General features: G+C 33.6%; 5 protein-coding genes across 9 annotated transcripts; 2 read left to right on the top strand and 3 right to left on the bottom strand.

The window, feature by feature from the left end:
- Positions 1-1,548: 1,548 nt before the first annotated feature.
- On the bottom strand, positions 1,549-4,352 carry LOC123209116 (protein DETOXIFICATION 19-like). 4 transcript variants are annotated; one of them, XM_044626903.1, is made up of 8 exons: positions 3,908-4,350; positions 3,289-3,444; positions 2,900-3,195; positions 2,595-2,681; positions 2,441-2,497; positions 2,119-2,357; positions 1,910-2,028; positions 1,549-1,822 (listed from the first exon to the last, which is right to left on the bottom strand). In XM_044626903.1, exons 1-8 carry the CDS (start codon positions 4,175-4,177, stop codon positions 1,691-1,693), a joined length of 1,356 nt encoding a protein of 451 aa, XP_044482838.1. In that variant the 5' UTR covers positions 4,178-4,350; the 3' UTR covers positions 1,549-1,690. The 4 variants fall into 4 exon arrangements, with proteins under 4 accessions (XP_044482838.1, XP_044482847.1, XP_044482821.1 ...); XM_044626912.1 differs by lacking the exon at positions 3,289-3,444; XM_044626886.1 differs by having other exon boundaries at positions 2,900-3,444; positions 3,908-4,349.
- A 3,415-nt stretch (positions 4,353-7,767) lies between these two features.
- Positions 7,768-9,792, bottom strand: LOC123213166 (3-hydroxybutyryl-CoA dehydrogenase-like). Its single transcript, XM_044632546.1, has 2 exons — positions 8,644-9,792; positions 7,768-8,006 (listed from the first exon to the last, which is right to left on the bottom strand). The coding sequence occupies exons 1-2, from the start codon at positions 8,926-8,928 to the stop codon at positions 7,959-7,961; spliced, it is 333 nt and encodes a 110-aa protein (XP_044488481.1). The 5' UTR covers positions 8,929-9,792; the 3' UTR covers positions 7,768-7,958.
- A 1,865-nt stretch (positions 9,793-11,657) lies between these two features.
- Positions 11,658-12,298, bottom strand: LOC123227571 (3-hydroxybutyryl-CoA dehydrogenase-like). Its single transcript, XM_044652654.1, has 2 exons — positions 12,113-12,298; positions 11,658-11,840 (listed from the first exon to the last, which is right to left on the bottom strand). The coding sequence occupies exons 1-2, from the start codon at positions 12,296-12,298 to the stop codon at positions 11,658-11,660; spliced, it is 369 nt and encodes a 122-aa protein (XP_044508589.1).
- Positions 12,299-17,141: 4,843 nt separating this feature from the next.
- Positions 17,142-21,771, top strand: LOC123222443 (phytosulfokine receptor 2-like). 2 transcript variants are annotated; one of them, XM_044645219.1, is made up of 2 exons: positions 17,142-17,989; positions 18,159-21,771. In XM_044645219.1, the coding sequence occupies exon 2, from the start codon at positions 18,383-18,385 to the stop codon at positions 21,536-21,538; it is 3,156 nt and encodes a 1,051-aa protein (XP_044501154.1). In that variant the 5' UTR covers positions 17,142-17,989; positions 18,159-18,382; the 3' UTR covers positions 21,539-21,771. The 2 variants fall into 2 exon arrangements, with proteins under 2 accessions (XP_044501154.1, XP_044501143.1); XM_044645208.1 differs by having other exon boundaries at positions 18,145-21,771.
- A 1,897-nt stretch (positions 21,772-23,668) lies between these two features.
- On the top strand, positions 23,669-24,802 carry LOC123192471. Its single transcript, XM_044605042.1, has one exon. It carries the CDS (start codon positions 24,242-24,244, stop codon positions 24,509-24,511), a length of 270 nt encoding a protein of 89 aa, XP_044460977.1. The 5' UTR covers positions 23,669-24,241; the 3' UTR covers positions 24,512-24,802.
- The last annotated feature ends 716 nt before the right edge of the window (positions 24,803-25,518 follow it).

Below are 25,518 nucleotides of genomic sequence, written 5' to 3'. Positions count from 1 at the left end.
AGCGTACTAAAAATGGTATCAATCACCTCCTTACAATCAAATTATACCTTAACTCTTAGAAGACAACATGCCCAAGAAAACTTTAATCTATGATAGACGACCCACAACTCTGTAGCGAAAGTTGTATATTTTCTATTTATAAAATATTGCATAACAATTGTATGTTCTTTCTTTTTCAAGTATCTTTTAGGAATCATGAGCACTAATTTTGGTTAACAGTATGCATTGTTTGACATTATAAACATTAAAAACACGTGTTTAACGTGAAGATTTTGGAGCAAAGAAAAGAGCGTGATTTTTAGTTAAGTCATAATTGATTATGACACTCATTATCCAAAGGCAACATTTTCTATGAGTCTAATCTAAACAAATCTAAGTACGACACTTGGTAATATTATAATGAAACTCCATTTTACTTTAGCTTCTACATTATGCATGAAATAAAAAACAGTGTCCCAGCTAAGCTCTAGAGTTGAGACCACAGCTTTAACCTGTCATTGCTGTCAACATACCCTGTACCAAAATAGAGCATATAATTCAACAGGAAATTAATTGAAACAAGGGAGATAAAGAAAGAGAGAAGTTAAGAGAAACAAAGTACCCTTGTTTTTTCTTGGTGTAATTTGTAACAATTACTTAGCATGTTCATCGTTTTCTATGCGAAAGAATCCAAGAAAATACTTTTCATGAAGGGTATAATTTGTAATATCTTTACTTCAGTAACTTATTTTAATCCACTATCAATATATTATCTATTTTGAATGAAGTATTTACATGATTTGATTTTTGAAATTTGTAACCTAAAATACATCTTGATAGAAAGCTTACAGACAATTTAATCAGCCTTATTTTAGTATTTTCAAAAAATATAAAATACACTTCGAATCTAACATCTCTTTTATATTTTATTAACATGAGATTTGTTTATAAGTGTTTCATTCACCCTCTCTTATAAGAGTTAGTGTTGTCACTAAGGTTTGTTCTACTATTACTCAAAAAGACATAAAAAATAACTCTAATGTCACAATAGCCGATAAGTAGCACTCCATTTCGAATGAGTTTAGAATTTTGGGTATTACATATATAATAGCCAAACATCTCTTTGGTATCTCTTGTGAGTTAGATCAATAAGATATTTGTGCCAACATTTTTTCATCATTGGTGTGGAACTAAATGATTATCTTTTATGTGAATGGGTGAAATTTGATAATGATACAAAACATCAGCTATGGGAAAGGTAAAATCTCCAACCAATTGAAAAATGGATATTCAAATTTTTATCTCACATGTTTTCAATTTTAGAAGTCTTCAACAAAATTTTATTAAATAGTGGAGGGGTGTAATTTACAACAATTCTACCTTCAATGAGGTCATCATGTTTTCTTGTGTCATTGTTAAAGAAAAAGTAAAAATTATCTTGTGTCAACACATATTAATTAGTACTAAACCCCTTCTTTCCATTCATTCATAATGAACTGTTGGCTGCCTAACCAGTCAGAATCTGCCATGGCATGGTCGCCATATCACACACTGTTTCTGAACAAGCAATGCTATAAATGGGTACACGTATATACTTAAAAGTGTGAACATATAGTTTTATTGTTTCTTAACAAAATTGTCGAAAGTTTTACAACTTGGCAGTCGCCTCCAATAATCTGACATTACACCTCCCTCCTCACCTATACACCCTTCATACTAGGCTTGGGGTTTCAGTTTCTCTGCTTGCAAGAATGGCCATTTTAGTCCAGTTTCGACACATCGAAATCAATAAAAGGGAGCTGGCTTGGCTAGAGAGACCACAGATCAAACCAATCCACAAACCCTGTACCAAATAAAACATTCATTGTCAGTAATTCAAAGAATGAGAAATGAAGAAGTTCTTAACAAAATACTCTAAACTTGGTCTCACACTAGCATGAAGTTTTAACTTAAATCCAAGAAGTACTGCAATTGGCATGCCAATGAAATAAAATGTTGCTAAGTTTGCCCACACAGCCAAGTGTTGCCAGCCACATCCTCTTGCTACACCTGCATCATAAACTCTCTTGCATTCACAATTGAAATATTTCTATGTTTGGAACCTTGCATATTTTTGTGGAATATTTGGATGATACAAACCTGATAAGACACCTTGCACAGAATCAAACATTATCGAGATTGCAAGAAGGGGTGTCAAAGAGGCAAATTGCTTAATGATTTCAGAGCTATCACTGAAGAAGCTAGCCCAGATATTGTGGCCAAAGGCTAAAGCAAGAACAACTATAAGAGCAAGGAAGATAGAGAGCTTAAGAGTCACAGCCATGGCATTCTTCGCTTGACTGACATTTCCTGCTCCCAATTCATTTGACACCCTCGTGCTGTCACAAAAATACAAGTCTTGTTTCTATTAGTTTTCTAAAACCCAATGCAGTAGAAATTCTTTTACTTTATAGCAACTAACCTCGCTGCGGCGCTGAGACCATAGGTAATCATATAAGCAATGGTTTCTGTGTTCACACTGCAGATCATAGAAACCAGAAAATAAAAAAGCAATCACAACCCAGTTTAGGATTGCAAAAGAGGAAGGGAGAAAATCAAACAGAAGTGAAACACACCACATTGCGATCAATGAAGTGGTTTGTTCTGAGTTAGGCATCAATCCAGCTAAGAACACAAGAACCTCAAAGGCCCAGTACTCCAAACTGGAAAAGAACAAAAATAAATAAATAACTAGTAAGATTTAGGGGATGTGATGACATTTTGACTTCTGTGGCAAATGGGATTCTTAAACTTTTATACAACATGGTAGAGCATTCAAGATTCTAATCAATTTAGTTAAATGAGGCTATGGTTGTCTTAGGAATTGAAATCAAAGAACAGTAAGTTTGTAACAAAAATGATAAAAATTTGGGGCACTTACCATACCATTGTTGCAGAGGGCAAGGCTAGTTTCAAGTTTGTGAGGATAAAACTAAATGATTCACAAGTAAATCCTTCCCATGTGTGCTTAAATTTTTTTGCACAAAACACATATGTTACCAGCACAAGGATTGATATCCACAATGAAACTGAAGCTGCTAAGGAAGCTCCCTTGAAACCAAGCGATGTGCAATGAACTAAAGGATATGCAATGCCGAAATGAATGCCCAATGGTAGCGCTGAGAACAAGACCATTGGCATGACAACGGATTGAGTTTGAAGAAACCTTAAGATGTTCTGTAAAAAGCCATATGCAAATATACCCGGAATGAGATATCTCATATAAAGAGCTGCTTGTTTTGAAATACTGGGATCTTGATGAAATACAACCAGTATAGGCTCTGTATAGAACCAGAAAATGGATATGATTATCGAGAAGAAGAACGATATGATGCATGAAGCTTGTAGGTATATTCCCAGCATTCTGTATAATTTTGCACCAAATCCCTGACCACAAAGTGTTTCAAGTGCTCCACTTAGCCCTATCTAAAACAAGAATAGATAAGACAATGTCAAAGACTCCCAGAAGCACCACAAAGAAACAGAAAGTCTAGCAGAAATGAGAAGAGAATTAGCCTATTAATTACACTTATCATGGACTTCCCAGTTATAAAATTGGTTCCTTGAAGTTGCTTACTTATCCCTTTCAATTTCACGGGAAAAACAAAAAGCCTATAGATTATGATTGCAAATTATGAATATGGATAAACCAACTCTTACTGCTACAAATTTGGGGAAAAAATGAAGCTTTCTTTATGAAGAGCTAATTCACCTATAAGATTCAAATTTCTATTGGGTTTTTGATAACCTGATAGATTTTCCATGGAAGCAACATAACATAAATATAAATGAAGCCAATCAAGCCAAAAATATCAACAGAAACAAAAACAAAAGCATACCAAAGCCACACAAATCATGTTAATGAACATTAAAAGTGATTGAATCTTACCATGAAAGCAAACCCAGTGACGGTAGCCCAAGAATTGGCAAGAGTGGCGCCAGCAAGCTCAAGCTGGCCAAGGTGACCGGCAAACATGACAGAAACCAGAGGGATAGCATAGTAGAAAACATTAGTAAGAATCATGGGTAGCGAAAACAAGACTTGGGTCTTGGCTTCTTCCCAGTCCAAAACTTTCTTCCTCCAACTTTTTTCTCCATGATCATCACCAGCCGCCTCTAACAAGCGTGTGCCATCGCCTAAACTTGTGTCTGATAACATCTTCTCTAATTATCTTCTTATCTTCAGGATTTCTTGAATAATTACCAAAGAAAGAGCACAGAAAAATGTACAATTTAGAATTACATATGTCTGCGACATGTCAGTTGTCACACATTACATTCCTAGCGGCGGCGTGGAGCTTATTTTCCTATTTAATTGTCTTTTTCCTCTGACTCAGTGATAAAAATAGCTATAAATTTCATGATGATCTCATAGCCTATGCATGAAAATTTGTCTCTTTCCCCTAATGACTGCGGTTCACACGAGTTCTGCCTTCAGTGAAATATCAGAATGGGACCTCAGAATAATGTCAGTCTTGTCTTCGCTGTTTGTGTCCACAAGTTCATTAATTTCTCTATCGAAGGGACTAAGTGTTGCAAAATGAAGAGAAATTTAAGAAAAGGGGGACCAAAATTGGATCGAGAATTGAATTACGAATTAGCCCAATCAAATTTTCATATTTTTCGTGAACTGAAATACCCAAGTACTCGAATTTGGACACAAATTCTAAAAATTACGAGCTTGAGTTTAATATAATAGAAAATGTTTGAATTTGGCTTAGTATCATAGAAAAATGTCATTTTGACTCCAAAATAAAGTTGTTTATATTTTAAATTTATAAATAATTATTCTTTGCTCATATAACAAAGAACTCTAACAAATTCTCCATGTAAATGGATTGTAATGCAACCCCGATATTTCTTTGAAAACTTGGAAGTACAACTTGAACATGGCCTCAGACTCACCATTACTAAACCCAAATGGATGTGGTAGATACAAGAAACATGAACAACAAGGAGGAGAACATCGGGCACAACTTTATAGATGTTTGAATTGAATGTCTATCGACACAATTACAAGTTCAGCCGCTTAGTTAAAAACCAATCCTAAGAGGGCTCAGATTCACCATTGCTAAACTCAAATGTCGAAAGAAACAATTTTTCTTTCTCATTACCATCTTTGCATATAGCCACTAACAAGAAGCCCAAATTTTTTCCCTTGAGATGTGCAGCATCTATGGCAATTATAATTAGCACCAGAATCCTCTAATTGCAGTAGCCATAGCCATAGGGAAGATCTTCGAAATGCAGGGTTGGTATCATTCTCATTGCTCAAATCAAAGCCGGTACTTGCAATTGGTGGGATCTTCACAAACGGCCTTAAATCAGTCTTTGGTTGCCCAGGTCACTGTATACTCAGAGTTCATTTGTAGCCCAAGCCCACCGAATCTGTTTTTTTTTTTTAAATCTTTTGCACTGTATTAAATAAGTCCGAATTGGATATCACAATCTTTGATGCTAGACACAACATCTAGACCCAATTGAGATTATTTCAGAATGGAAGCCCCTGGTATAGTATATTACCACTGTAAAGTCCCACTATGCCCATCATTCAGTTAAGTTACATACATGATTTTCAAGCTAGATTAATAATTCCACAGAATTTGTCCCTTATGCCAAACATTTCCAATCTCTACAGTCACCGGTCCAGATTCTGAATGGGTACTGCTTTCTTTGAAGAATGTAGGTACTGCTTTCTTTGAAGAATGTAGGTCCTGCTGCAGAGGGGAATTTTATTAACATATCTGCTTTGAAATTCAGATTATCTGATGCAACTGGTTTTTTTTTTTTTTTACCTTAACAGCTTTGTTTGTCTTGGCTGCAGAGATTAAATTTCCTGTTACTTTTGTTACTTTCTGTTGTGGAGATCTAAAATTCCTGCTTCAGAACTTTTAATATCCAGGTCCTTTTTTCAGAGTTCCAGGTTACTTTCTTGTATCTGGAGTTGCATTTTTAAAACTTTCAATGGTTATATTTTCCTGGTTTCCATGTTTGTGCTGTTTCTCTGGCCTTTTAAGGTATCTGGGTCGCAAAATTTTCACAGCTTGTTTAATTTGGATGCAATTCAGTTTGGAACCAAAATTTAGACCTTAATATACTTCCTACTGCAATTATTATGAGAAAATTTAAAGGCAGTCTATAAGATAGGCGGAGCTTTTACTGATCAAACAATCCATGCAAGAAATTACCATAATTTTGCTACATTACAGCAAACATAACCCTTGATTATATTTTATTTTGTTTATACACTGCAACTGGAAGTAGAAGCAGTAATAGACAATCTTAGAAAGATCCCAAACAAGCATTTCGTACCAACTCTTGTCAAAAATGCTGCAGACAAATTACTAAAGCAAGAAAAAGAGAATGAAGAAAGAAAGAAAATCAAACATTACATTTGTTTCCATGCACCAGTTTGGTTTTTCAGGCATCCTTCTTCTCTTCCTTGGCTTCTTTCTTCTCTTCTTTAGCATCCTTCACCTTTGGTTTGCCTTTCTGGGGCTTCATGAAGCAGAAACATGAGCAGCATGGACACTGGAACAAGAACTTCATTGCTAGCTACTCTTGCCTTCCTTTTGGTCTCAAAGATGTTACCACACCAACAAATGTATAAAAAAGTGAGGCTTCCCTACTTCTCTGACCGCTTTGTGCCACTTTTTTCTCTATATTTTAAGTATTTGCTCATTGATTGGATTCCATTTCAATCACTATCAATAAAGAAGGCGGTGCTGCCCATAATGCCAACTGTTGGGTCCCAAAAGTTATTTAAGTGACAAAAAATGTGAAATGTGTGAGTAAGAATGTTTTAAGTTTAAAATTAGTTAATAACATATCAAGATCAAATCCTTATTTTATTTATGACAGTAATTGTAAAATGGCCAAAGGACTTATTCCCTTCCAAAGTATATTGTTTTCCTAAGTTTTTCTCCTTTAACTTTAAAAATCTTAAATATTTACTCATAATTGATTAAAATTAACGGTTTTAACAACAAAATTATCATTTTATTTATAATATTAAAAATAAACTAAAATATAATCTATTTTTTCTCTCCTAAACTTTAAAAACTAAAAGTTTTCCTTTAATGACAACCCCCCAAGGGTTTAGTTTTCAGATATCCGGTGTCATCTCCAATATCATTGTCGACAGCCTCTCTCTCTCAAAGTTTTCTCTCCCTCTGACAATCTCTTTCCACTTAGTTAGACGTCTGATCGACGTCTAATGAACCTTGGAAGATGATAGGAGACGAAGAGTTTCGTCTTCCTGATAAACCTCTTTGTCTTAGAAAATGAAGACAAAAATCTTCCCTTTGTCTTGGAAGACAGACGAAGATGGGATCCTCGTCTTTGTCTAGAAAGACGAAGAGCTTTGTTTTCCTAATGAAGCTCTTCATCTCTCATTATCTCTCAAGTTTTATTGAACACCGATCGAGTATCTAACTAAGTAGAGAGAAACCACCGGAGAGAGAAAAAACTTTGAGAGAAAGAGATCATTGACAATATCGTCAGAGATGACACTAGAGATCTGAAAACTAAATCTTAAAAGAGAACTATTATTTTTTAAAACTTGAATTAAGATAAAAATTTTAGGTTTTAAAGTTTGAGGAAAAGGGAGGGAGAGAGATAAAATTTTAAGAGATTAAAATTATATTAATTTTAATCGTTTATAAATAGATAAATAGAATTTTTAAAATTGAAATATAAAAACTTGGGATTAAAAAAAACTTTAAAGAAAAAATAGTCCTTGCGCCTTGTAAAATAAACTATTAGACTTAAACTTTTATTTATTTAACATGAGTAATTCAGTTTCCCAAAAATACCCTCACTACTATATAGTAAGATGTGACGTGGCGATAACTGCTCCTGAATACGATCAAAACACGAAGTTAATACATCACTCAGGTGTCTCTCTCTTGTGGGCCAAATCTGGCCGCTCATATTGAAATTTAGCTGATCACTTTGATTTCTTTGTCTGCAGTAGAAGATTCCCCAAGCTGTCAAGCAACAAATAACGTAAGCTTGAAAACTTTCCGCATGGTGATAAGGATTAACATAGAAGTTATCTCAATCAACTGCTAACAAGTTATTTAATTTTGTAAATGATGTAAAGATGCATTTCAAAGATTGTATGATTAAGAATGAACTAGAATCATGCATTTTAATGATGCTGCCTCAGCATTATGGTTTTTGACTAATGGGTTCCTGAAGCTCCAATAGCCATTACTTGTAAATGTTGCAAAAACATATTATTGCCTACCCATGATTCACTCTGATGGCTGCATCTGGAATCAGCTTCAAGAAGGTACTAACATTAGCAACCCCACTGTGAATTCATAAATTCTGAGCTTTCAGTCAGTTTAAAGTAATAAGCATCCAACTTTCAAGCAGATTTGGCTGCGGGATGCATCTTTCGAGGTTGGGAAGAATGCAACTTAATTTCTAACGGAAAGGCAAAAAGGAGGAAAGAAAATATTTAATAACCATCACAGTATTTGCAATGATTTATCATATATACAAAAGGTACAGATGATCTTGACTAAAAGATAAGTCATGCATCATATACACAAAGCTACCCTGGTTTTCAACTCATTGTTTTAATAATGTATCTCAAAGGCGAGGTTTTGATTTTACCGCTTCAGGTGCTTTACGGTAGTCATAAACTCCAATTCCCCATTTTCTTCCAAGGCATTCTGCATCAACATACTGAACAAGAAGAGGACAGGGAGCATATTTACTACACCCTAGACCAGCTTGAAGACCTTTCATTATTGACAAGCAGACATCCAATCCAATGAAATCCACAAGCTCTAAAGGATCCATTGGATTGTTTGTTCCTGGCTTCATTCCCACATCAACCTCCTCCTTTGTTGCAACTCCAGTATAAACTGTAAAAAATGCTGCATTAATCATTGGCATTAAAATCCGATTTACAACGAAGCCAGCGTAATCCTGGGAGGACAACACTGCCTTGCCAAGCCTACAAACCAATCAGTCAGAACTCTGCAATAGCAGACCAAATTGAACAGAGGCATCCACCCACATTTATCCCCTCTTTCCCAAAAGTTCCTGAATACAGTATGGAATAAAGAAGATTTTTACCCTTTTTTTCTCTAATTTTGTATCAACACAAAGTAGTAAGACAAACAAAAACCATATCAATTCCATGGTCAAAGGTATTTGAGCCAATCCCCTCTCTGCCAGGGACTTTGTTGCACTGAATGTCTCCTCTGATGTATCCGCACCCAAAGTCCCACGCATAAGTAAAATTATGTCAAAATTCTTAGTTAAAGTTGAGGGTAAAACCATTATTTAACAAAATAATTTTAAAAACTAAAGTTTTATTACATTCCCCTTCCCTTAATTTAAAAATCTAATATTTTTTTTCACCCAAAGTTTGAAATGTAGCAATTTAACCCTTTTTGAAACCATCACCAGAGACAACGAAGTTCGCTATCTCTAGTCGCGTTCATCCTCCCACCTAGGTTATCTCTCCCTGCCGACTTGTTCCCACCCAATGATTAAAGCAATTAACTTCAAAAAAGACGATTTCATCTTCGTCGGAAGAAATCTTTGTCATCGATGGATAGAAAAAAGTCAATAGGAGAAGATAAGCAGCGAAGAAGAGCCAACACAACCGAAGAAGGCAAACTTCGCCATCTTCGATGATGATTTCAAAATTTTAAGAGTGAAATTGCCACTTTTCAAACTTTGAGTGAGAAAATTTGTTAGATTTTCAAACTGAGAGGAGAAAATGCAATAAATCATTAGTTTTTTAAATTTTTTATTAAATAACAATTTTGTCTTTAACATTTAATAGAATTTTACTCATAGGTGAGAATTTAGATTTTTAAAAGTTAACGGGTATGAAATTAAGATTTCACTTAACCTTGGGTGGGAGCAAGTCTTTTGGCCTAAATTAAAACACTATAAATTAAGATGCAATGTCCTCTCAACTAAATGTTCTATAGTATAGTTTGATAACCCCCTGGTGCGGTCTACTAGTGGCAGACGAAAGACGAGTAATAAACAAGGAAGCACATAGGGATGGGAATTTGTGTTTGACTTTAGGGGCCCCAACCCTCCCCAACCCTAATGGAGAAGGGATTCTCCGATAAAAATGGAGAAAGGGATGGGGATAGGGATGAAAAAAATCTCTATAATCAGGGACGAGGATACATATGTCCAAGCCCCGCCTCTCCCCACCCCACCCCACCCCACCCCACCCCCTAAATATAATATATTAATATAATAATTTTTAAACTATTAAGTTTTAGAAATTTTTACATTATGATTTATTAAAACTATAACTTTAATTTTACTAATTTTTGAATCATCAATTATCAGTTTTTACTAATTTCTGAACTATTAATCTAATATATTAAAAAAAACCCCAGAATCTCATTATCATAAAATGCAAATACACCAAATTAATTATATTTCAACTTCAAAACTTAGTCAATCAATCCATCAGGTTTTACACAAAAAAAAATATAAACTTGATAAAATCAATTGAAGTGAATGAAAAGTGTTAAATTTAATGTTATTATAAAATTACTCTAAATCACATACATGAAGAGCTACTAATGAAGAGATTGATTATTGCATATTGTTAGATTTTATAAAAACTTTGTATTTGAACTAAAATAACAATGAATATTTTGTAGTTTTTGTAGTTTTTGTAGCAAGTGATATTTTGAGAGAATATTATTTATTTTATTTATTGAAATACATAAAAGAATTAAAATTTATATTTACGGGTATGTGGAGGGGATTTTTCCCCGCGGGGACTGGCGGGGCGGGGATGGGGAGGGAATTTTTCCTCACGGGGACCGGACGAGGACGGAGAGGGGATTTTCCTTTATAAGGAGGGGACGGGGATTCTTTGTTATCCCCGTAACGAGGACGAGGCGGGGACGGGGATTGATATCCCCTCCCCGCCCCTCCCCATTGTCATCCCTAGAACCACAGGTGCATTTCAAAATCATTTTCGTTTTCAAAACGCCCTGAAATTGGTATGAAACACTTTGGGAAGTTTCAAAAATATTGAAAAATTTTGAAACACATTTTTTTGAACAAAATATGTGAATTTGACAATTGAAGAAGGGTTTTTCACCACGCCTTATGGAGGTTGATTTCCAACATTAACAACTTTTTGAGAGGCTCTTCTAAGTGCTTCCCATATATTTAGTGGCAGAAGATCAAATCAATAGAAGCGTTAACAATTGCAAGAGTGCAGAAGAAAATCTCAAAACTTGTCAACTAAAACGGGAGGTGGTGTAAGAGGAAACCGTGCTAGTGTTTCATCTAGAATGCTAGGTCGACTGATTAAAATTTCTATACAAAAATTAGATATGGAGGATATGAGAGTTGTGAGTGAGTTCTATGAATAAACAGAGAAGACAGCTGTGTTTAAGCCAAAGTTGAAAAATTGGCAAGAGATGGGCTGTCACAGGCTTATGTGGATCCTTATCTTTTGAATAAAACAAAAGTATGATGCTTTTTATTGTGACATGTTATAACTTCTTTTTTTTTTTTGTATTTATAATAAAACTTCTATTTTTTTATATTTACACATTTTCCTAGGTCTCTGTTTTCTAAATTTTTTAAAAATTACGTTTCAGTGTTTTCGCATTACCCTTTCTGTGCTATTTAGGTAATAGATATAGAACTTGTGATGCCAAACTGGCAGAAGGTTTAGTAATCTTATCTAGCTCAAGAAAGAGGTGCTTCTTTACATCTTCAGATTCCACAATAGCTCTACTTACTGAACGAAGGTCTTCCAAATTTGAAGTACAACTTAGAAGTCTCAGAGCATCAGTTCCCGCCGTCTGTAAAGTACATATTACAGTGTTAAAATACATAACAGTACCCTTTTTTTTTTTCTTTAAGAACACTCAATGTTGTCGAGGTTCCTTCAGAACTGGTTAGGGTCTTCAAAATTTCATATAAATTAAGCTCAAAATTCGATCTTTTAATTAGCAATTTCACAGTCAAGAACTGTGTTCATAGTCAAAACTTCTTTTTAACTCAACCCCCACTCATTAACATTAATATAATCAAATTTAAATATCAAAACTAGCACAAAGAAGGAGCTTCTTGCCTGAGAAAGCTGGCCTTTGGAGACGAATCTTTGGATAGAACTGGAGATAGATTTGGTGGCTCTAACCACGGCATCTGGGTCCGAGTCAACAAGCCACACGACCAAGCCGTGCATGGCGCCGAGCTGGGCGATTCCCGAGCCCAATTGGCCTCCGCCCACCTCGCCAATCGCCTTGATCTCACCCATTTTGAAACAGTAACAAGTAACCGCGAGTGGGTAAAAGGGATGGAAGGTGATAGGAAAATAGACAAGGAAGTCATGCCACGAGCCGTTCGAGCGCGTACGCCCGTCCCAGAAAGAATGCTTACATTCAAATGGACACAAATTGAGTTGAGACCAATACCCTTTCATTTAAATTCAGATGGAAAAAAATGTAACTCCATTTGAATTTATCAACCCAAAATTAATTATGTTTAATTTTAGTTTGCATAAAAATAATTCAGAGTTACATACATTTTCGTGCTAGGATGTAACATGTTTATTAAACCATGTTGGATGGTCAATTGTCTCAACTAAAGCTCATTATACAACTTCACTTTGAGCACCTTCCATATTTAAATCCAAATTAATATTATATATATTTATTTTAGTTATATAAATTATTTATATTTATATATATCATTAATTTAAAATTATTTAATTATATATATATACACACATTTAAAATAAATATATATGACTTTATTGTTAAATTCATACTCTTGGAGAAGCATTTGGGCCTCTATTGGATACTCGCTGAAGGCTCAGAAGCCCATTTCAGTCAATAGGAACAACATGGCCAATATTAGGCATGTCCAACGCAAGACTGAAAATTACTTCGAAACGTTATCAAATTAACCAATTTTTATGTATATCTATTTTGAATATATAGATAAATATATACTAATATATATTATTATGTGATTAGATAATTTTAAAATAAAGATAAAATAACACACATAAGTTATGTGTGTTATCACATAAGTGTGTATTTATTTGTATACTCAAAATGAATCCATATAGTAATAATTTTAACCAATTACGCTTACACAAGTCCAAATAAAAATGAAATTGAAAAAGAAATTGTCATATTTTATGAATGTTCATGATAACAAAAACAAATATGCTAAGGTGGGAGTTTCTTTATGATCTATATCTCCATTATCACTTTGAGAAATGTCAACCATCCATAAAGCAAAAATAAAAAAGCCCATCAAATGGTTATCATTGTTGTGGTGCTTGTGGGTGTTACAATCAATCAACTAATCTAATTTATTGGTTTTTCTTAAGCTTACTTAATAAGATTAATGATGTTCATTAACTAAAGTAATATAAAACAAACCCTACTCAGTATTTACCTCCAAAATTGCATGATGACACTATTAACAACCTTGGCCCAATTTCACTACTGCCTTTTCCATGCAACCCACAAGATAAATGAAATAAAATAAAGTTATACAAAAAAAAAAAAAAAGGCCTATATCTTGTTTCATGATTTATAGGGGTTCATCTAACTTCAATTATGTGTTTTGCCTTCTTTTTAAAGGAAATTTTTATAAGTGGGTTTGATTTATATTTATTGTTTTGGAGACATGCGCATGATAGTTGAAATTGCCCTCAGAAGATACTTTAAGTGACAAAAACAACGCCTCAATGTATAAAAAAAATATGGGTTCAAGTTTTCTAACAATATTTTAAGATTAAACTCTTGACTTATCTGATTTAGTGGTTGTGAAACTGGTCATTAAACTCGAAGTTTGACCTATTCAATGTGATTGGTTTTATCCTAAAAGGATAGTCCAAATTATGTATAAAATATAGTATGGTATGATATGTCTTTGCCTTCTATTTATGTTTTGCCTTCTCTTCAAAGGAAATATTTTTTGAGTGGGTTTTGTTTTATATGTTTTATTTTAGAAGTATAGGTTAAACAAATCGAACTTGAATAAAAACCCGGATTTGTTATAAGAGTAATACTATATATATACATAATTAAATATATGAATTATGTATCATTATATAATTGAATATTATTTTATACTTAATTCAAAATCACTCATTCATATAATAACATATTTTTTATATACTTAATTATATATTCAAAACTATGTAAATAGAGTTTTATTATTGTAATAAACTTGTTTTCTTCCAAGAGAATTGCCGGTCTTTATATCTTTTGAAGAATAACTATAAATATGACAAAATTAGTCAAATATTTTGGTCAAAAGTAAAGAAGAATCCCAAGTTTTCATATCACTTCCTAAGGAAAATTTTGTCCCAATGTTCTGGTTTTATTAAACGTGAATTAATTTGTTTAATTTGGGCATCAAGTCTAAAATCCATGAATTATGAAATATTAACATCAAAATGATAATATAAAGTCTAAAGTTTGGTAAGAGTTGGTTCCCAATTTTCAAAAATAAATATCAATCATTTTGAAGTGAAAAATTTGTTTATAGGTTTTTGGGTCAATTTGCTGATATAACTTGAAGGCTGATGTAGATAGATCATTATTTCAACACATATTTCTAGGTGAAGGTGTAATTCAAGAATCACATGAGAAAAATGAAACCCATTTCTCTTTGATCATACTTGATATTCTTCAATAAATACTTCATCTAACTTTTCATTTTTAAATTTAAAAAAATATGTTTAATGTATATTTTCACAAAAATAACTTGTATGAATCTACACCTAAAAGACTAATTACTGATGTTAGAGAGTCAAATACCATATAAACTTTACATTAAAAATTTATATTTTTTAAAAATTTAAATCTCATATCTTATACTTGAAATTTTAACGTATTATCATACTTTATAATACTAGCATACACACGGACACATTATACATTAGCTCCCTGTTAGTTATAATATTGGAGTTACTATCCACCCCATACGATTGTAACTGGATTCTATAATATTGACATCATTATTTACATTACACAATTATAATTAATAAACGTAATAATGACTTTAATTTAAATGATATAAATTTTAAAATAATTATATTTTAAAAATTAATTATTAGAATAATATTTTAAATTATTTTATTTTAATAATTAATTATTAAAATAATATAATATAAAATTAATTACTAAAACTTATATTTTACCACATGAAATATGACCCTTATTGCTGCTACTTCAGATTTTAAATTATTGAATAGGAAACCTTGGCTGCTTTCTTCTTATTGTTCACGTCAGACGCCAGAATATGTAAGAAATAAAAAATATATAGGAGTGGTTGACCCGACAAGCCGGTTGCAAACCAAATCTATTTTAATTCACTTATATTAAAGCTATTTGCCCATGACGTCCGCCTAGCGCCGCTAATTCCACCGCCTATATCCAGTCATCCCTTTGACCTTTTTTCTTTTTTATTTTATATCACCACCTCCTATATAGGCGCGTGTTCCACGTGGCTATACATCCAATTTCCCATCTTACTTTTTATTTATAATTCTTTTTTAGTATACTGCACTTTCAATTGTAGCCGTCGTTTGGTCGAAATAAAAAAAAAGAATAATTTTAAAATACTATAAAAAAACATTTTTTGAAATGTTTACAAGAAATCCGATTAAATGGTTTTGCTTTGAAATACTTCTCAAAGAAATTTCAAACCACTTACTATTATTATAAGTAATAAAATTATTTATATTTATTTTTAGTATATAATTTATATATAGATGATGTATTATCATTTGATTAGATATTATTTTATCACATGATAATATATATTTCAGAATTACTCAATTATATAATAATATATTATCTGTATATATGAATTATGTATAAAAAATAGACACATATAACATTATTTGATGGTAAGAGTGAGTTACATTTTCCAACATTTTACTATTTAAATACATGAATTAAAATTTAATTATATTAATATAATTACGGTAATAAAAAATGAAATTTAAATATAATTAATGTTGCTAAACTTGCAAATAAACAAGTTTAAAAACTTGTAAATTAATCATACAATTTGATTTATTCATAACTAATTTGAGAATTTGTAAATCAACTTCCACGATTTAGATATTTTCTCATCTTCGTTGAATAGCTCATTGAACTCGTCCATTACCTCTATCAATGATAGAGAGAAATTTACAATAAATGATAGGTCAGAGATCGAACGAGAGTTTCACGCTTCACATTTTTTTATCGCAATCAACATTGACAATGTTTCAATTCAATTGAATCATTTTATAGATCCGAAAAATGACAGAATTGGTTTCATCTCTCTTCTTAGTGTCTTTCATCAAAATATTTTGGATTTAGTCATTTATACAATTCTAATGTTTTTTCATAAGGATTTCAACAATTTTTACAAGAAAATTTTGGTGGCCGATAATGGTGGGTGGTGGTGGAAAAATAATTTTAATTTATAATCAAGACATTTTTGCTTTAATAACTCTTTGAGTTAGGGTAAAATATTCAAAATAACGAAAAATTTTATCTAAACCGGATTGTCATATTAGGCGAGAATTAATCACACCAAAAAGAATAATTTCCAAGTGAGAACTAACTCTACCAAATAAAATCAATCTTAGATTTAGTGACTGAATCATATAAGTTAATAATTTAATTTTAATATATTGTCAGAGGAGACTTCAACTTTTTTTTTTTTTTATATAAAATCTCATTTTTTCTATTAAAACTATTTTTTGGGGTAATAGCAATTTAATGTTACTCGTAATTTTAATTAAATTTCAAAGTATTTTTGTTACTATTATTTTGAAAACCTATAATACTTAAGGTAGAAATGAGAATTAAATTATCATTATATTAATATATACAAATTATTAAAATTTTTTATTATTAATTCTAAAAATTTTTAACTTCTCTTGATGAGTATTATATTTAACATTTTAGGTCTATTTTGATATGGAGAGATGTATCATGGACGCGCATGTAGTGGAGGTGGGGAAGAAGAATGGCAGAATGAGCGAACCAAGAAATAAGATGGTGTATCACGTAAACAATGGAAGCTTTTTCCAAGAGAGAGCAGACAAATGTAGGTACACAGCATTGACAATCTAAGAGAGAGAGAAAACCAAACTCACCTCACTTGTAAACTGTGAAGAAAGAAAGAAGCCAAATCCAAAGTAAAACTTGTTCAAAAAGTCAGCCCATGTCTAATTTCTGTCTATTGGTTCAAACCCCCCACTTATAATCACCCCCCTTAAACAAACTCTGTACACTAATATCCAATGAAATGTAGATTCTCTTGGAAAGAGCAGAAGTCTCCTTTTCTGAACTGCACAACTCACGGCGGTTCCTTCTTTGTCCTACTGTTCCTTTTGATTTGAAATATCGTCTCTTTCCTTTCTTTCGTTCTTTAACTCTTTAACTCCTTTTACTTTCCTTTAGATTCTGCCATATCTATGTATTTTTCTGGGTTTGAACATAAGAGAGACGTCCTGTTTTAAAATTAGAAAAACTCCCATTTGTGGGAAAAATAAAGTTTTAACTATTCATGTTGGGTTCACAGGAAACTCTTACTTCACTTACAAGCGATGTTACTTCCTATTTTCTCTTCTGGGTTGGTTTGGTTTTGGGTTTTGGTTTTAGACTGCTAAAGATCTTTCTTTATTGCCCTTCATCATCAATTGCATGTGTTTTTTACCCCTTTCAAACTTATACTTTATTTTTGGGAAATATCGATTTAGTTTCATCTCGTGATTAAATTGGAAAACATGTGCGTGCTCCTTGCTTTTTCCGGGTTTGAAGATTTCTTCTTTGGGTTTGTTTTATTCATCTCTTTCAGTGATGGTGATTAGCCTTTTTTAGGGACTCTTAATTTTGGTGGTTTTTACATCTGGTGGGGACTTGTATATATCTCTCAGCTCGGGCCTTAGTGGTCTTGATGATTAATTCACGATTCTTTTATGGTAAGTGTTTTTGTTGCGCTTCCAAGTTGTTGTTCGTTAGTCCGTAAGGTTTTCAATTATCTTGATTTGCACGTTTGCTTTCTATACATTGGCTAGGTTTTATTTAATTAACTCTTTCAACTTGAACAAGTTCTAAGTTTCTTAATTTTGCCTAGGGATTTGGTTTCAGGTTGATTACTGATCGTAATTTAGTGAGTCTTCACATTGTTGCTTCATTCTTTAGTTGCAAGTGAAGGGTTTTGGTGTTCATTTAATGGTGTGGGAATGGTGAGTTTCTTCATTTGGAACTCTTCTTGCATCTAAAAGCTGTGCTTTCTCAAACAATATCAAGAGTGGAGTAACTCTATGGTTGTATTAGCTTGATTTTTGGGTTGCAGTTCTTTGGTTTCAGCAATGGTGGTACTGGGATTTATTCCTGCGACTTTCTTCAAATGGATATTGTTTGCCTACTTTGTTTGTACCTCTCTGGGTCTCACTACCCAAAAGCAAGTTTGTGATCCAAATGATTTGTTGGGTCTCCAAGAATTTGCTAAAAGCTTCTCAAATGGGACTATTTTTGCATCATGGTCTAATTATATCATTTGCTGTCAGTGGGATGGAGTTGTTTGTGATGATCAGAGTAATGTATCAGTTCCAAGTAGAGTGGTCATGTTGAAGCTGGCAAGAAAGGGTTTGAAAGGGATGATTCCAAACTCTATAGCCAGTTTGGATCAACTGAAATCGCTTGATCTTTCTTTCAATCATCTTCAAGGGGTATTACCAGTTGAGTTCTCAAATTTGAAGCAGCTGGAATTTCTTGATTTGAGCCATAACAATCTATCAGGACCAGTTTCAGGACTGCTTTCTGGTTTGAGAATGATACGGTCGCTGAATGTTTCTAGTAATTCATTCAATGGGAACTTGTCAGAGCTCAGGGAATTTCCGAATCTTGCTGTGTTCAACGTAAGCAACAATTCATTCACTGGGAATCTTAATTCCAAAATCTGGAGTGCCTCAAATGGGATTCAGGTTCTTGACTTTTCAATGAATCATTTTGTTGGCAAGCTTGAAGGCTTAGAGAATTGCAGCTCTTCTCTTAAAGAATTACATCTGGATTACAATTCACTTGCAGGCGTTCTTCCAGATGCCTTGTATTCCATTTCATCCTTGCAGCAACTCACACTCTCCAAAAATTTTTTCTATGGCCCAGTAAATGATAACTTGAGTAAGCTCACTAGGCTTAAATTCTTGATTATGTCTGGAAATCAGTTGTCAGGTCAAATTCCTAATGTGTTTGGAAACCTTACAAACCTAGAAATATTAGATGTATCCTCAAATTCATTTTATGGGCATTTGCCTTCAAGTCTTGCTCTATGTTCAAAGCTCCATGTACTTGACCTTCGAAACAATTCTTTAACCGGTCAGATTGATCTTAATTTCACTGGATTACCTGGTCTTTACACTCTTGAACTTGCCTCTAATCATTTTTCTGGGCCCCTTCCAAGTTCCCTATCTGATTGCCGAGAATTGAAAGTTTTGAGCTTGGCAAAAAATAATTTGACTGGCCAAATCCCTGAGAGTTTCACCAAGCTTACATCTCTTTTCTTTCTCTCATTGTCAAACAATAGTTTTGTAGACTTACCTAGGGCACTTAGTGTGCTGCAAACGTGCAAAAATCTCACCACTCTTATACTTACAAAGAATTTCATTGGTGAGAAAATTCCAGAAAATGGGAGTGGGTTTGTAAGCTTGATGGTTTTAGCACTGGGAAATTGTGGCCTTAAAGGCCACATCCCTGTTTGGTTGTTGAGTTGCAAGAAGTTACAAGTGCTCGATTTGTCATGGAATCACCTGGATGGCAACATCCCTCTGTGGATGGGTCAGATGGAGAATTTGTTCTACTTGGACTTCTCAAATAACTCGCTTACAGGTGAAATCCCAACAAAGTTGGCAGATCTCAAGGGTCTCATTTATAATAATTGTGGTTCCTCCAACCTCACTGCTTCTACTGGCATTCCTCTATATGTGAAAAGAAACCAGAGTGGTAATGGTCTGCAGTACCACCAGGCGTCGAGTTTCCCTCCATCAATATACTTAAGTAATAATAGAATAAATGGGACAATCCCGCCTGAAATTGGGCGTTTGAAGCAGCTCCATATCCTGGATTTGAGCAGAAACAACATTTCTGGTTCCATCCCCAGTTCCATTTCAGAGATGACTAATTTGGAATCATTAGACCTCTCATTCAATGATCTAACTGGGTCAATACCCCCATCATTTTCTAAACTCACATTCCTGTCAAAGTTTAGTGTGGCATTTAATCACTTGCAGGGAGCAATTCCATCTGGAGGACAATTTTATAGCTTTCCTGCTTCAAGCTTTGAGGGTAACCCTGGTCTTTGTGGAGGAGTAGATTCTCCTTGTGGCCCTAAAGACACAAAGCTGAAGCCTGGTATTCCTTCCGGTTCAAAAAGTAAAATTGGTCGAGGCACCATCATTGGCATAACATTCAGCATAGGGATTGGGATAGCAATCCTCCTTGTAGTCGTTCTGCTGAAAATGTCGAGGAGAGATAAGGAGGACCGAATTAATGATTTAGATGAAGAACTGAGCTGGCCACGCAGATTATCTGAAGGACGTGGTTCTTCAAGATTGGTGCTTTTCCAGAACTCAGATTGCAAGGATCTTACTTGTGCAGACTTGTTGAAATCTACAAACAATTTTAACCAAGCAAATATAATTGGTTGTGGTGGATTTGGCCTGGTTTACAAAGCCAACCTTCCCAATGGAACAAAGGCTGCAATCAAAAGGCTTTCTGGGGATTGTGGTCAAATGGAGCGTGAATTCCAAGCAGAAGTGGAAGCCCTATCCAGAGCTCAGCATAAAAACCTTGTTTCTCTTCAAGGTTATTGTCGGCATGGTAGTGATAGATTGTTAATTTACTCTTACATGGAGAATGGAAGCTTGGATTATTGGCTTCATGAGTGTGTTGATAAGGATTCAATTCTCAAATGGGATGTTAGACTCAAGATAGCTCAAGGTGCTTCACGTGGATTAGCTTACCTGCACAAGGTATGTGAGCCACATATTGTTCATAGAGATGTGAAAACCAGCAACATTCTTTTGGATGAAAAGTTCGAAGCTCATTTGGCTGATTTTGGTCTTTCAAGGCTACTTCGTCCGTATGATACTCATGTCACAACAGATTTGGTTGGCACTTTAGGTTATATTCCTCCAGAATACAGTCAGACATTAACAGCAACATGCAGGGGTGATGTTTACAGTTTTGGTGTTGTTCTTCTAGAGCTTCTTACCGGTAGAAGGCCTGTTGAAGTTTGCAAAGGAAAAAACTGTAGGGATTTAGTATCATGGGTGTTTCAGATGAAGTCCGAAAAACGGGAGTCAGAGATCATGGATCCTTCAATCTGGGACAAGGATAGAGAGAAGCAGCTCTTAGACATGCTCGAAATTGCATGTAAGTGTCTACACCAGGATCCAAGGCAGAGACCGTTAATAGAAGAAGTTGTTTTATCGCTACATAGTATTGGAACCCAGCCTGTTCAGCAATGAAACTCATTACTGTTCTAGTTCTTATTGGGGGGTACAGTGGTATACCTGTAAAGCGACGCTTATCTTCAAGTTTCTACTAGGTTGATGTAAATCTTGACCAAAATGACTTTGGTTTCCTGTAAAACAACAATCCTTCAGTTCTCTGTACTGACAGATAAATGTTGTATAGGCTCTTTTGTCTATTTATTTAACCTTAAATAAGCATTATATAAAGTCCAGAATTTTTTCCTCAATTCTTCTCTCTGAATCAGGAAAAACAACAATCTGTACATTGTTCATTCATTATTATCCTGCAACTGTGCAATGCTTCATTCACAAAATTCTGTAACTACTGATTTGACTTAGATCAAAGTGTCAAGCCTATACTGAAGTAATTCTCATTGTTTGCCATTTTATATTCATCTTCTCTAGCTGCATTTCCTTTAGAGTCAACAGCTCTACAATCAACTTTTATCTGGGCAATTTCCAGGTCATTGTTGAGCTGTGTTCACTAATAAAATACCAAGCAGAAGCAATATTTTAGAATCTTCCTTAGGTCAACAGTAGCGGCTAAACCATGTACAAGATTTCATTTTACCCATTTTTTATGTAAACCTTTCATATCAAACGCAATGACAATGTGCAATGGCTTGCTTCTCAGGAAAGAATAAAATCCCATTTTCCATGATTTAAACTGTATTCTCGCAAAGCTTGTCAGGGGCTCTACTCTTACACAAAAAATGGTTTTTTAGACAAATTAAACTATTTCCCACCAGTGTAAAAGAATCCCTTTTGCATATCATGGATTGAATTTTCTTCCCAGCTGCTAAAGTTTGGACTTTGGTTAATTTTAGTTGAACTGTGACATGAAAAAAGTTTGTTTAAAGCTGTTCTTCTTTGTCGCATGAATTTATCTTGTTTTCAACTTTTCTTGGGAGGAGGGTTGGAGTTGTTATGTATCAATTAAATTTGTATGAGACAAGGATTTCCCCTTTTTTGACTTAATTATCTCTGAAATTAATTCAACATTTTTCATAGATTTCGCAAGATTCCCCTTCAACTGTTTACAAAAATGAAAGAAATGTGTTTTGTATTGATGGATGGAAGGCTGCCTCTTCCACTTCTCTTCACATTGATGATTGAATCCTCTTTTTTAACCTCTTGTTTTTTAGTCTTCAAAACACACAGAAATATTGATAAAACTCTCATTATATTAAATGTATTAGGACCAATAAATTCTTACAATATTCATATTAATTATAAGTTATTATGTACTTCTTGATAATTATATATCAAATCTGAAACAATACCATATATACCCATTTTAAAAACATATTTATGTGTATTATTATGTGATTAATTATTATTTTATCTTAATTCAAAATCTTTCAATTATATGATAACACATATAAGTATGTATTTATTTGTATACTCAAAGTAGATACACATAGTTTTATTGTAAAATTTTTGTCAATCAAGTATAAGTAATATTTCATGTATACATTTTTACGTATAAAATTAGATACACAAACAATGTATTATCATGTGATTGGTTGTTATTTTATTTTAATTTAAAATCACTCAATAAAATGATAACACATAATTTATATATCCAATTGTGTACACATAATTTTATTGATTAAATATTTATCTAATTATTCTTTTGTATTTTAACTCATAACAATTTAGTTGGATGGTTTTGCATGAGTTTGTGAAGTAAATACTCGACTGAGTATTCAAAACTGAGTACAATAATATTGCTTTTATTAAAATAAAAAAGACAAAAGAAATTCAATAAATTTATATTCATATATTTTTTAGTACATAATTAGGTACACAAATATTTTATCATTATGTGATTGAGTGATTTTAAATTAACGATAAAATAATAATTAATCATATAATAATATATCATTTATATATTTAACTGTATGTTCAAAATTATAAACACATAGCAATGTTCAAAGAAATTATTCTTTTTATTAAAATTTGTCCCAAAACTATATTGGGCCTAGATGAAATTCATTTATGAGGCCAAGATCCAGAAGATCAAGGCAATTTATTCAAGCCCAATGGACCAATATGAAGACTCACAACTACGTGGAGCAAAGCCAAAACTCTGCGCAATAGATAAACACAACAGATGAGTAGGTGTTGAGCAATAAGATTAGCTAGCCAAACTGGTGATCCTCTGTGTATTCAGTACGTGTCAAGTTCCATAGCCATGTGTCTGTCAGAGAACCTGACACTTCTATCATCAGTCTCTCTGTATATTATTTTCAAACGGTGCGGAAGAATAAGTACTTTAGTGTTCAGTGTCTATATGACTGAAAGTAGACTTTTGATGTCAGAAGGAGCTCAAAGAAGTTGAAAATGGCGGCAATGTTATTCTTGCCAAAGAGGTTTTCTAAAACTTCTCCCAGACACTTTCCCAGTTGTTTCCAATCTGCAACTCGTTGCCACTCCACTGCTTATGAACGTGCAGAAGTATTTCTTCACGGTCCATAAGTTATTGATATTTTGTTTGCAATTGTGTTAATTCTTATTCTTTGTATGACCAAAATATGTTAATAAAAATTATTGTTGAAAATATGATTCTAAAAATGCAGGGTAGCAATGCCGTAGCAGGAGCAACAAGCCTTTGATGTGGGAGAGGGAAAAGGAAGTAGTCCAAGACAGTTTGTAGCAGATACAGCGAAAGAGGGAGTGAAGAAGGCAGTGGAGATGGCAGAAAATGTTGGAGACACAGCTAAGAAAACAATGGATGGTGCATGGAAAGCAGCCAAGGAAGGTGCTGAAAATCTCAAGAAAACAGTAGGTGTTCACCATATTGATGAGGATGATGAAGGTTATAATTTTAATAATGATGACATTCGTGAGGATCCTGCAGTTATTGAGGTCTGTAAGATTGATGATCCTATTGACACTCCGGAATATAGAAGCATTGAAGAAGTGAATAGAGCAGGAGGATACGATAAGGTCCACTATGGTTAAATATTTTTGGTTTTCAAAGCTTTCCTTTTTTGCTTAATTATATGTTGTAACATAAGCATGTATTGAAGAAGTTAAGGTTTTCTAGGGCTTACAGATGAGGGATTTTGTAGTTTTGTATTATAATCAAGGGTGAAAGAAGGAGATTTTAAGTGTTTGAAGTCATTTTAGTTGTTGGATTTGTGCATTAAGAGTTTTGGGATGCCATCATTTTGATATAGAAAGTGGCTAAAATTTGTCAGTTGGCCACAATGGAAAAAAGAATCAGATGCGCTAGTTGTCTGCTTTCTAGCCAAAATCTGCTTGATAAATTCCGAAATAAATACCTACAAGAGTGATAAAAATGCTGTATGAAAGCAATGGAAGATAAAGCCAAGGAAAAGGTTTTATGGCCAAGTGAAAACGACCTCATAGAGTTGATGTTAGGTAACCAATTTACCTATAGTTTTTGAACTCAAACATCTGCATTTTGTCTGTAAATGAGATCATTTTCATCTATTTTCATGTACATAAATCTACATTCTTCTTTGCAAAGGGGTAGATGATTTGGAAGGTCCACCACATTCATCTTTGAAAGATCAATCCAAACAGCTGTCTAGGGTTCAACAAAGGAGTCTTTGGTCATCTTCATCTTACATTTTTTCAGGGTATAAGTTAACATAAATGAATTAACAAATGGAAAGAATTCGAGGGCTTTGTCTTCTTTGTAAAGGGGAAAAGGAATCAAGGATAGAAGATGTGTGAAGAATAAATGAATTGCACCTGTAAGGAAATACCACTTGGTGCATATATTGAAATAGGAGAATTGACAAGTAACTTTGGACCAAAATGCAACTCAATAGTGAGAGTGATGGGCACTTTAGATGGTGATCATCAAAATCCATGTAAAAACTTGTGGTGACGTATGCCATTTTTATCTTTTCTCTGCTTTATGCAAGCAAAGAGTGACGCAGAGGAAAGGGGAGGTGGAAGGTAGATGGAGCTATTTGGAGCCTCATGGCCATAGTCCT

The sequence above is a fragment of the Mangifera indica genome, chromosome 1 (assembly GCF_011075055.1).
Source record: "Mangifera indica cultivar Alphonso chromosome 1, CATAS_Mindica_2.1, whole genome shotgun sequence".
Lineage (NCBI taxonomy): Eukaryota > Viridiplantae > Streptophyta > Magnoliopsida > Sapindales > Anacardiaceae > Mangifera > Mangifera indica.
This window is presented reverse-complemented; position numbering and strand designations above follow the sequence as displayed.

Coding starts and splice junctions, on each gene's coding strand:
- LOC123209116 (XM_044626886.1), bottom strand. CDS start 4,177: ATGTTATCAGACACAAGTTTAGGCGATGGCACACGCTTGTTAGAGGCG. Junction 2,358..2,440: donor GGTCTCAGCGCCGCAGCGAG/GTTAGTTGCTAT, acceptor TTTTTGTGACAG/CACGAGGGTGTCAAATGAAT. Junction 1,823..1,909: donor AGTTAAAACTTCATGCTAGT/GTGAGACCAAGT, acceptor TATTTGGTACAG/GGTTTGTGGATTGGTTTGAT.
- LOC123227571 (XM_044652654.1), bottom strand. CDS start 12,298: ATGGGTGAGATCAAGGCGATTGGCGAGGTGGGCGGAGGCCAATTGGGC. Junction 11,841..12,112: donor CCAAAGGCCAGCTTTCTCAG/GCAAGAAGCTCC, acceptor TGTACTTTACAG/ACGGCGGGAACTGATGCTCT.
- LOC123213166 (XM_044632546.1), bottom strand. CDS start 8,928: ATGCCAATGATTAATGCAGCATTTTTTACAGTTTATACTGGAGTTGCA. Junction 8,007..8,643: donor ACCGTAAAGCACCTGAAGCG/GTAAAATCAAAA, acceptor GTTGCTTGACAG/CTTGGGGAATCTTCTACTGC.
- LOC123222443 (XM_044645219.1), top strand. CDS start 18,383: ATGGTGGTACTGGGATTTATTCCTGCGACTTTCTTCAAATGGATATTG.
- LOC123192471 (XM_044605042.1), top strand. CDS start 24,242: ATGGCAGAAAATGTTGGAGACACAGCTAAGAAAACAATGGATGGTGCA.